The following is a 12,500-nucleotide window of genomic DNA, read 5'->3' as shown; positions in this document are numbered from 1 at the left end:
CAATTTTGTTTTTATGTTGCTAGGTACAACAATTGATTCTATTGGGAATAAAGATTTACAGCAATCTGTGTCGAGCATACTCGCACAGTCCAGAGATACCAGGCTGCCACTTTCAGCATAGAACAGTGAACCACACACAACATTAAGTTTGTCAGCCTTCAAGACAGAACTGACACTCAAGAAGTAGAAAGTACTTGAGCCTGTGTTAGGTGTGGAAATAAACAGCATTGTGGCACTCATCCTTCTACAGTAGACTCATATCTCCATGAATTCATGTAGCAAAGTGTGACCTATTTGAAAAACTATTTGAATGTATTTTAAATACATAGCAAAAATTTGAGAATAAAAATTCTGTTTCCATTAAATCCTTTTCAAAAAGAATTCAATGTTCAGCATACAAAACCACATACATCAGTGTAGGAAATATGAAAAAAAGCTGGCAAAATTTGAAATACCTCAAGTGGTTGGAAGAAATTTAACAAGTTCCCTGAACTTTGTTAAGAACACACCCATATCTTTTACTCTTTTACTTGTTTCAGTGATTTGACTGCGGTTATGCTGGAGCACTGCCTTTAGTCGAGCAAATCGACCCTAGGAATTATTCTTTGTAAGCCTAGTACTTATTCTATCAGTATCTTTTGCCGAACCGCTAAGTTACGAGGATGTAAACACACCAGCATCAGTTGTTGGGTGGGGGGACAAACACAGACACACAAACATATATACATATACATATATATATATATATATATATATATATATATATGACGGACTTCTTTCAGTTTCCATCTACCAAATCCATTCACAAGGCTTTGGTCAGCCCGAGGCTATAGTAGAAGACATTTGCCCAAGGTGCCACGAAGTGGAGACTGAACCCAGAACCATGTGGTTGGTAAGCAAGCTACTTACCACATAGCCACTCCTGCGCCTACATATGCAGAAAAAAAACATAATACACATAATCACAGTTATTTTGTGCAAATGCACGTGCTCAGTTTGTCTGTTTTCTTTACATACAATTAACAAGATACATAACTCTGTCTTAATTTTTTTTTTCTCAACGTACAGCACATGCGCAGATCAAACTAGTTTTGTCTCCATCTTCGTCAGCCAATTAAGTCACTCACTACAATTTACACATACTGCCATTAACATCATATGTCAAGTGGAAACAGAATATATGAAATCTCATTGTGGTAGTTCGACATTTAAAAGACACATTCCATACTTTGTAAACTTCAGTAGGATACATATATATATATATATATATATATAGCAAGAGAGAGAGAATACATAGACACACACACTACATACACACACTACATACACACACACACATACAACTCATACATGAATACATATAGATGTGTGTGTGTCTATGTAAGTGTATGCTTGTCTATTTACATAGTCCTAAATAAACCTGCGTATTTTAACTTCTATCATTTTAGGTTTTACACTTATCATTTTCTGAAAAATTATACAATTTCTCTTTGAATTACATTCTACTGTCTAATATACGTTTATGTGTATCAATGAGCCAAGAATAAAAACTTTTACATGGTAGCTACACCAGCTAGAAATAACAGGCACATGTTCCTCAAATCACACACTGCTGTCTTGCGTGTGTATGTGTATCTCAACAGCAATAACAATATTTACAAATAGAAACAACAGGTACATTTTCCTCAAATCACACACTGCTGTCTTATGTGTGTGTGTGTTTATCAATAATAATAATAGTATTTACAAATATATATATATATATATATATATATATATATATATATATATATATATATATACACACACATATATATCATCATCATCATCATCGTTTAACATCCGCTTTCCATGCTGGTATGGGTTGGATGGTTTGACTGAGGACTGGCAAGCCAGGTGGCTGCAGCAGGCTCCAATGTGATCAGGTAGAGTTTCTACAGCTGGATGCCCTTCCTAACACCAACCACTCCGAGAATGTAGTGGATACTTTTACATGCCACCGGCACAAGGGCCAGTTAGGCAGTACTGGCGATGGCCAAGCTCAAATGGTGTTTTTTAAGTGCCAGCTGCACATGATTTAGTCCAGCGCCAATGGTAGTTGTCCGTAGTTATCTTTTTTCTCATTGATTTTTAAAGAGATATTCACATCAGCAGGACAGCTGACCTCTGTGATGTCATAACTACTCTGCACATCCTCTGATAACTCTTGAATGGTGATTCAACAATTTCCCCTCACAGCTGTATGCACATCTGCAATGTTTTTCTCAGTTCTGCTGGTTGCAGGTATCCCAGAACGTTTGTCACTATTGACATTTTTTCGACCATCTTGGAAATGGAAATGTCTGAACCACTCATACACTTCTGTGTGGTTCATACACTCCTCTCCATACACTTTCTGCAACCTTGCGTAGGTCTTTGAGCAGGTATCACTATGACAACTTCCTCTGTCATGGTCAATGCGATGATGACACGCTACACACGTTCCTTCCAAGTGCTGCTGTAAACAGCAGAAGTAAGCTAGAACATTGAAACTAATTATTTGAAGTTGGTGGGGGATGGGGAGTTGAATGTAATTAAGGGAGAGTAATATCAGTGAATGGGAGGAGGAGAAGTGTGGGAAAACGGAAACTAAATGCAAAATGGGTGAATAATGGGAAGAAAGTCGCAAGAGTAAACCCTGAAGAAATTCTGAGATGAAACAATATGAGGAGCTTGCGCATGCATGTAGTGAAGATGGTGTTTCCCAGTTGCATAACGGGTACTTTTCAAAGTTACTACATCTCCCAATTATCTCCAATTTTTTTTTTTTTTAGATAAGCATCTTGTTCATCAAAGCTTTTGAAGATTCTTCTCTTCTCTGCTGTGCACAGACCACATTTTACTTTCAGTTTAGTAGGGATAAGAGCTTTCTAGGATGTCTCATTTAATTCTCCACTCTGAAACTTTTTAACTTCCAAATGTAGTTGGCCACTTTCATGGTGTTCTTTTTACCAATGTGTTTACAGAAGGATGTATGATTAAGTAATTTGTTTAAATTATTTGATTATTCAACCTGTGTAATGTATGTGTTTCTACTAAATTTAATTGTCTTTTGCTCCTATATTGCAAGATTTGTCTTGTGGACATGTATTAGGTTTCCTGTATTAATATCTTCAGTTTTGATACTAGATATGTGCAATGTTTTCCATGTTTGATGTGCAACTATAGCTAATTTTAAGATTGTATCTGTTAAAGATTTCTAGACAATCAGGAGGAAAATGCTTGTCAGTTAAAGTCTGTAGCTGTTTAGCTATTATGATGAGTAAAAAGTGAAATATAAACCTCTTTTCATTTGTAGGAAGCAAGGTGTGAGTTGTGTAGATACTTTTCTCTTTGAATTTACAAGTTAATAAGGTTTTATAGTATTAGGAGGCAACCTCAAATATTACCTTACTCAAGCAAAGATTGAACACCTTCTGCTAATATTGTAGATGGGATTCTTATACACTAATATGGTTTGCATGATCCTACATTAATACAGGAATTTTTCATTTGGCTTCCATGTATAACATTGAGGAAGTCTTAAGTCAACTTTGCCTTTCATCTTTTCAGGGTTGATGAAATAAATACCAGTTGAGCATTTACCCACTCACCCGAAATTGCTGGCCTTGTGCCAAAATTTGAAATCATTATTAATATTCTACTGATTGATGCAAGTTTTTGGCATTCCTAATGCAATTGTTAACACTATTTAGAACTATGCTAGCTAGTCCAACCTCACATTTAGCGGGACTGATTAACCTACATTTACAGTCAGACAAAATTTTTGGTCCCTAATAGTTATAAACATTTGGCAGCTAAAAATCTTACCCAATATTTATAGTTTAAACTTATTTGTGTTGGTGCATATTTCTCAGTAGTTTTGTTGAGGAACTTTTGTGGTGTCTTATCTAGGTTTCTACATTTATGCATGCCAAATATAAATTTAGACTAGTGAAATACAAACACAATTTTGTAACTGTTCCTTGTTGTCAGTTTGCAATACTTGTGTGGAAAGTTGTTGGTTTTGTAATGTCAAGAAGTGGTGAAAGCAGAAACACAATTTCAATATTTTCTGTGTGCATTGCTATTTCGTTGCCTTTCATATTATCAAACTAAACTATCAGTGAATATTGTATAACTAGTACATGCTCAACATGTCATCTCTGTAACTGGTTCGGCTCTCTATGCTACTGCTGTTAGTTCTAATCGACTGATTCTGCTGACACCTTGTACTCCAACTAAACTGTCCTAGGGATTTTAAATTATGTAATATTTATGTGTACAGGCACAGACATAGCTGTGGTTTGTCCCACTACATGGCGTCTTGGGCAAGTGTTTTCTACTTTATCCCCAGTCAACCAAATCTTTGTGAGTAGATTTTATAGATGGAAACTGAAAGAAGCTGGTCATAAATATATATACACTTGTGTACCCTTGTCTTGACATTATTGGATAGTTGTAAACAAACATCATTGTCATACAAGAAATGTTGTTCCTTTCCACTCTAGAGTACTGGGGTCAATTCATTCAACTAAAAAATTTAAGGCGGTGCTCCAGCATGGCCACAGTCTAATAACTGAAACAAGTTCTGGAAGCACTGTGTTCCACCCACACATAACAACTAAACTTTTCACACCCCTTACCCCAACAAACCAAACTACATCTCTTCCTCACATTTCCTTTCATGCACTATGCTTATCTCTCACTCCCCAATCCTGTCCTCACTGTATTATTGCTATCGCATAGTCCCCAAACCCCCTTTATATACCTAGGTTTTCACCAGTCACTGCATTCCCCACCCCAACACCCTGTGAAGTCTCTACTTCCTACTCACTTTTCTTTGGCAATATCCTGCTCCTTATATTATGACCTTCATACCTTGAGGGTTTGCTCTGGCACTTCACCACCACCTCTCTCTTGCTCTCCTCTTTGGCTGGGTAGCCATATACCTCTACAGCAGCACACCTGTTTCTGTCCTCATTTTTGATCACACTCTCTCTCTCGCTGGCCAGGTAACCATGTACCTCCTCTATAACAAGACAACTGTTTCTGTCTGTCACACTCTAACCTCCCATCATCTAGCATAAGATCACCTCCTCCAATGCCCCCTCCCCTCAAAAGTTTTTTGTCTTGCAAGTTACTTGGTGACCCTGCCTGTGTCGGTGCCACGTAAAAAGCACCCAGTCCATGCTGTAAAATGGTTGGCATTTGGAAGGGCATCCAGCTGTAAAAACCATGCCAAAATTGACCTTGCTTGTGCTGGTGCCACATAAAAAGCACTCAGTCCACTTTGTGGGGTGGTCAGTGTTAGGAAGGGCATCCAGCTGTAGAAACCATGCCAAAACAGACACACAAGTCTGGTGCAGTCTCCTGCCTTCCTGTCCAGCTCCTGTCCAACCATTCAACCTATGTCAGCATGGAAACCAGATGTTAAATGATGATGATGATATATATATACATACATATTATTTAAAAGTTTGATTCAGTTCCATGTGACTTCAAGTTTTGTGGAGACCCTAAGAGGAGCCTTTTTCTTTCATGCTTTGGTTTGAATCCAAAGCATGAGACAAGCTCCTGTTAGGAGCCGGTTAAACTTGAAGTCTCACACAACAGAAGCAAACTGTAACTCCTACTAAATGTGTTGAATACCTTTTTCTTGTTTATCCACTCTCTCCTCTATATACATATATAAAGCATGTCTTTTACTTTGTTTGCCAGTATTTCTTACAAGAGAAAATGTGACATCAATTATCAGGAATAATTGAATTTACTAATATAAACCAGTTTTTATAGATACCATAACAAACTGTATTTGTCAATATAATTATTCCACTCAAATTGAGAATCTAAACTCAACCCCACACAATTTGCATAATAAACAATTGAGATTCTTTTACTACATAAATTCTTATAAACATACCTATCCAATCCTCCTCAATACCCCCACACATCCAATACAAACTAAGTAGGTTATTTGATGTGCAGTAAATGGCTCAGAGATTAACAGGTAGGTTTACAGAGTATTTTAGTGATGCCCAACTGAACACCTCGTGACAAGCTGCCTCTCATTTGAGCTGTGGACCCTTCCTTCTCCCATGTCCAATGCAAATCATAAATAATCTTCCAGTTCAGAAACTGTCAGCTAAATGAATTAAATCTGACTCAATTTTCTCTAATTATCTACATTCATACTTAACTAAAAACATTTCATAATTACCAACTACTTCCCTTAACATTCACTCTCCCAGAGAGAGAAACTTTCCTTTCTGCCTCACCTGTAATTCTTCTTCTGAGACGACATCTTTCTCTGAAAAGGACAGTTAATTTTTTTCTTCATCCAATGTGAAGCTGATGCATTATCATGTCATCTCCATTAATCCTTTATCTGATATATATTAATCATGTCTGTATTTATTATAGTTACAAGGGAACTTTGTACAGTATGACGGTGTGGATGCTTTATTGGCTGCATTAAATACTCCCACTTCAGGATTGAAGCTTTTGAATATTCCGGTAGGTCTGTCAAATTATGAATGGCTATTTTACTCTGTATACTGTATGTTGTTAAATATAGATACATACCAAGTATTATTCAGAGAGCTCACTTCAGGGAAAAGACCACAGGGATAATGTATTTTCTTGGGTACTCAATTTTTGTCATTCCTAACACTTAAAATATATTTAACACAGACATAGAAATATATTTGGGAGGAAGAAGCAGTGTAGACTATTTAACCAGACTCCATAATGTCATGGTTGGCTTTGACACAATTAGAACTCAGAATACAGACAGTTGAAACTAAACATTGCCAAGTATTCAGTTTAATGCTTTGCTGTTTCTAGTACCTGTACCAGGAAAATAACATTTTCCTCTACACCACAGCAAACCTTGGATGTCACAACCAATAATCTTCCAGTTTAACACTCCCAACTACATGCCTGAGCACCTTTAAGGGAGTCTACTTTGTCACAAGTATTCGGACTAGGTCTCCAATCTTAGAACTTCCTTGGAGGTTCTGTGAAAAAGCAATGGGAACTGTCTTTCTTACTCAAAGTCAACTAGAAAAGTACAGTATTCTTTCTCCTTGCAGAATGTGTCTATCAATAAAGAACAAGAAGTTAGAGTGAAAAAACTAAAAGAGAAGAAAGATATTGAGATTATTTACCATCCTTGGGTTTCAGGAAGAGATTTCAAATTTGGAAAATAGCATTTATAATAAAGTCTAAATTCCACTATAATTTTGTTCCTGCCCTTGTGACACACACACACTACATAAACAATATTCATTAGGGTAAATGAATTTTCCACTTGTTTCAATAGCAATAATTCCCATTGATTGATTGATTAATTGAACTACCTGGAAGTGAATGAGTATTCCCAAGGCAGAATCAGAATGACAGTGTCTGGTAAAGATATGTCTTTGAACTACAGGTGCAGTCCATCTGATAACTTCACATTTTATGCCTACTCAGTTTTACCCATAAGGTTTAAGATGACCCAGCACTATAATAAAAGCTGTCCAAGATGCTACACAGTCGGATTCAAATCTAGGATGTTCTGGCTGCGAAACAAACTTCTGAATCACTTGGCCATGCCTGCCACCGTGATATTACTTATATAACACACCATATACATCTTGTGTTAACTCTATGTAACGGACTTCCAGTTTGTAAACTAGTTGCATACTCTCTTTAACCAGGTCCACCCTTGCTATCTCCTAATCCCAGACTCAATACTTAACCCAATCCTTTCTTCTCAGGACAGCTACCTACTGGAATACACCAGGGCAGAATTCTGGTTTAAGAATCCCATGTAATCCCTCAAAACTTTTTAGAGATTTGGGAATTTTCAGAAAACTTTTGAAAATGTGTTCTACACACAGGAATTCATACGATTATGAACAAAATTTTCTATTTTAGAATTTTTAACCCTGCCCCATCCCAAAACATTCCTAAAAGTTTTACTTTTTTGAATTTTTTTTTTTAAAGTCATAGCTTAAAATACGGAAAGTCTGAATTTTTTGCCTAAATCCCAGAAACAGACCACCATTGGGTGCATCATCATTCCATTAAATGTATTTAATATTGAAGAACATCAATACGTCAGAGTGACAAAAAAAAAATGAGGAAGGTCATCAGGTGATCATGAGATGTACTAAAAATAACAGCCAAATTGCCCTTAAATGAAACAAAAAAATTTTTTTTTGCATGATATTATGAATTCCCATATGTAGAACACAAATTCACAAACATTTTTCAGAAAACTCCAAAAAATAAAGTTGAGGTGTTATATGGCGTGCTTAAAGCAGAATTCCACCTACATGTCTGTTTTTCCTACAGACCTGACTAACCTACAATAACCTAAAGAGGAGCCTCTATATGGTTGATCAACTTACTAGAAATAGCAGCCAAATTTCCTACCTATCACACCAATTACTTGATCTTTCAGCAATAACAGAGGATTTTCATCATTTTCACATTATTACCAATTTTAACCTCTTTACAACTACAAGACACTTAGCCATGTCATCTTAAAATGGCAATATACTGGACTACGTAATTTCTGATATATAACATAAGAGGACATTCATGGGTTAGAATACCTTTGATCAGGTCTGTTTGGTCAGATCTGACCTGGAGCAAAACAGCTACAACCACCTTTATATAAGAGAAAAAAGAAAGGGGGTATGGAATTTTCTCATGCTCAAGAACCTTCTCAGAGATGTAGATGCAAAAGATGTTTATGACTGTTTAATTTAAACTGAGTGCCTGTAGTATAGTTGCTAAGTACATACACTAAGACATTTACAAGGTCTAGGTTCAATTCCTACCTAGCATGATAACTGAATTTTTTTTTTCAAATATCCAGCAAATTTCTGCCCACACTTCAGAAAAAAATGTAAATTTTCTTTGAACAAATCCAAAAATCCAAGTATAAGGTTGAACAATTTTTACAATTCTCAAAAATATTTGAATTATTATCATTATTATTAGCTGCTACACAACCAAAATCTGAATTTTTGGATTCATCAATGCCAAGCATTTGTGGCATTAACAGTTGATACTTCCACTACCAAATGCAACATCACTCACAATTCCAGCTAAACAAGTCCTGTTTAGCTATAATCAACTAAAAATTTCCTCATTCATTTCTTGTTTTTACCCATTAGGTAATGTCCATATCATTGAAAATAATGTTTTGTTTTCTTTTGTGACCTTTTTAAATGGGCAAAATAAATGATTTAGATTTTAAAATGCTATATTTTATTGTCAAATATATCACTGTACTCATTGAATATGGAAATGAAAAGACCAACTCAGCCAAATTTTCATAGTAAATATATGTACATCATCCATCGTCATCATCGCTTAATGTCTGTTTTCCATGCCGGAGAGCTGTCCAGGCTCCAATTATCTGTTCTGGCATGGTTTCTATGGCTGGATGTCCTGCCTAATGTCAACCACTTCAGAGTGATGTTGGGTGCTTTTTATGTGCCACTAGCATGGGTGCATTTGCATAGTAACAGCACAGAGTGAAAAGACAAGTTTGTTTCTTGGAGTGTATTTTTTTTGGAGTGCCAGGATATGAAAGAAAAAGACTTCAGTTGGCCCCAGGCCACATCATCTGATATTTTCTAAGACAAGTGTGCAAATTGAAGATTTGGTTGCTATTTCCATCAGGTCAAGTAACCATGTAAAAATCTCTTTATTGGAATATGGGAATTATGAACAGTAATGAGACCAATCTTTGCAGCTGTAAATAAATGATATTAAGAGGAATTCCAAGGTGCTACCTTGCTTCAATTCTAATCAAAAGCAAACTTCAGCCTGCTGACATGACCCCTAATATTCCCTCAAGATTTTCTCAAAGGACTCACCTGATGCATGATAAAATGCACACGTCTAGTAAAAAGAGGCTTAAGAACTTTGAAAACACAGTTATCTCAGTTTACACCATTACCAAATATTTCTTTTTAATCCACTGATGTATGAAGTTAACAAAAATGCTGAGCAAACAAAACCATAATTCAAATAATCACCGAACTGTTTGTATTACATATAAACAAACATTCCAGTTCTGTATACTTCTAACACAAAGCTGTACAAGCACTGTTTTTGTATGCAAAATAAAATACACACGAACACATATTTATTTATTTGAAGCTGAAACTTCCAATCTTCACTAAGTTGTAAATGCATATATATTTCTTGTTTAATATGATCCTGGATATGAAACTGCTGAAACAGATGATAGATTTTGGGAGAGCCATTCTGCTGATGGATCTCTCTCTCTCTCTTTCACACACACACAAGTTGTATTATTAGTTGCTTTGTCAAAGTATTTTACCACACAACTTGATTTTTCAATGAGTTCTCTGCCATGGTCTTTTTGAGTGTCTGGTATTTATAATTTGTTGGTGGTGAGTGCAAGAGGGAAGAACGTGCATGTTAGTGTTTGTTGTATTCATGTATGTCTGTAGTTATTGGGGTAGTATTGTAGTATCTTCATGGTAATGAGCATCCATGTGTATATGAGTGAGTTTACACAAACACACACTATAGTTCATCATTCATCACACAGACTCACTCCAATTGTAACGACACATACATACATACATACAAGAAATACACATATACATATATAAACCAAACACCTGTAAAAACACAGGCATGGAGAACTCATTTAAAAAGCTGACATATAAGCTGGTAACAAAGTATTAAACTACAAATAATGTGTTTATTTGCAGAATGACAACATATACTACAATACTAATACATACATATTTGTTACATTTCATATGTTCAATAGCGTCTTTGCACAGCTAAACACCAAACAACAAAGGAGACTACCTTCAAAATAACACAAAAAAATTCCATAAATCACAACCTACAATCTTAAAAAAAAGTACATGTTGAATAGTGTAGTCCTAAATAGACTGTATCTGAAACAGAAAGATGGATTGGTCATTGATGGAATGTCACTGATCATAGGTTTGCTCAACCACATGTTAATCAATAACAACACATGTGCATATTTATATTTTATAAATGAAAACCAAAGCATCTTAAAAAATAAATATTTCTTATTTTGAGAACATTAGATTAAATATTAAAGTTTACTAGTTGTTTGGGAAAAGTGTAGGTATGTGCCTATGTGTATCTGTGTGTATGTATATGTGTGTGTGTGTGTATATATATATATATATATATATATATTTATCTGTGTGAATGTGTGCATACATGTTAGTATGTATGTGTGTGCATGTGTAAACATCAGTACATCAGTCTGGTGAACTATCAAATAAACCTCTTAGATGCCATACATCTTCTTTGTGTTCTGCCAGCAATGTTTCAGTACCACATCAATAAGGACATCCTTTAGTTGGGCCACTTCAAATGCAACAGCAACAGCAAAACCTGGATGAGAGAATTTCATGTATCCCCGTGGCACCTGTCAAAAACAAAAACAACAACAACTGCTGTTAAATGGGAAGACTCAATAGCATTAATAACCCTTTCTACTATACGCACAAGACCTGAAATTTTGGTGGAGAGGACTAGTCGATTACATCGACCCCAAAAGATGAAAAGCAAAGTCAATCTCAGTGACATTTGAACTCAGAACATGAAGATGGACAAAATACCACTAAGCATTTCGTCTGGCATGCTAACAACTCTGCCAGCTTACCCACTTCTCAATAGCATTAATAACAATGACATGATGGGAACATCAATGTAATCCTTTAATCTGCTCAATATAGCAAGTGGATGTTCCCTCAACAAATCCTCTACTGCTTGTAATAGGCCACATGAGTCAGTAAAGAAGCTTTTAAATTGATCTGTCCAATTTAGTACACAAACCTCTATAAAATAGGGACCATTTGAATCTGTATGGAAGGTTCTATGTAATCATATGACCTGATACAGTAACTAAGTGTTCTTCTCAATAAATACTACTGTTTTTGAAATAGAGACCACATGATCCATAGGATAATATATATGTACACAAAATATGGGGGGTTTAGTTCACAGGTGATCTAAACGACTAGGTACGCTAGGTAAGTGCTGTAATGGATTACCAGGGCTCCAAGGTTATAGCCAAGACAGTAGTTATGGAGCCATTGTAGATTTCCGATATAGCGGATATATAATTGTTAAAGAGAACAAACGTTAAGGCAAGACATCTCAAGTCATATGCATTATTATTATTATTATTATCATTGGAAAAAAATTCGAAGTCTTATAGCTGATTCTGGGATATCCCAGAGTATGGAGACAAACAGGGAAAATGAAAAGGGTATAGATTAATGAAATGATGACAGAGGACAGGATAGAAGGAATAAGGAAGTGAAGAAAGGGAAGGAAAAAAAGACATAAAAGTTCACAGTTCAACTTTCCAGTCGTGCAGAAGTCCGTCCCTAAGTCCTTAGGTGCAATCCTGTGTAAATTCATGCAGGTTAAAGTCCTGATAGTGTAAA

General features: G+C 35.8%; 2 protein-coding genes across 4 annotated transcripts in view; one reads left to right on the top strand and one right to left on the bottom strand.

Annotated features, from left to right (window-relative positions):
* The window catches only part of LOC106874277 (leucine-rich repeat-containing protein 74A), a 39,461-nt gene extending 32,201 nt beyond the window's left edge, over positions 1–7,260 (top strand). For 2 of the 3 annotated variants that reach the window (XM_052975132.1, XM_014921948.2), the window contains 2 exons: positions 6,442–6,534; positions 7,113–7,260. In XM_052975132.1, coding sequence (XP_052831092.1) covers positions 6,442–6,534; positions 7,113–7,229 — 210 coding nt within the window. In that variant the 3' untranslated portion in view covers positions 7,230–7,260. Of the gene's footprint in view, positions 1–539; positions 611–6,441; positions 6,535–7,112 lie in introns of those variants that run through there. The other variant, XR_008266358.1, reaches the window with a different exon arrangement.
* A 3,479-nt stretch (positions 7,261–10,739) lies between these two features.
* LOC106874283 (putative deoxyribonuclease TATDN2) overlaps positions 10,740–12,500 on the bottom strand; it is an 11,309-nt gene continuing 9,548 nt past the window's right edge. The window contains exon 7 of the mRNA XM_014921955.2: positions 10,740–11,473. Within this exon, the coding sequence (XP_014777441.1) occupies positions 11,333–11,473 (141 nt within the window). The 3' untranslated portion in view covers positions 10,740–11,332. The remainder of the gene's footprint in view (positions 11,474–12,500) is intronic.

Source organism: Octopus bimaculoides, chromosome 20, assembly GCF_001194135.2.
Source record: "Octopus bimaculoides isolate UCB-OBI-ISO-001 chromosome 20, ASM119413v2, whole genome shotgun sequence".
NCBI lineage: Eukaryota > Metazoa > Mollusca > Cephalopoda > Octopoda > Octopodidae > Octopus > Octopus bimaculoides.
This window is presented reverse-complemented; position numbering and strand designations above follow the sequence as displayed.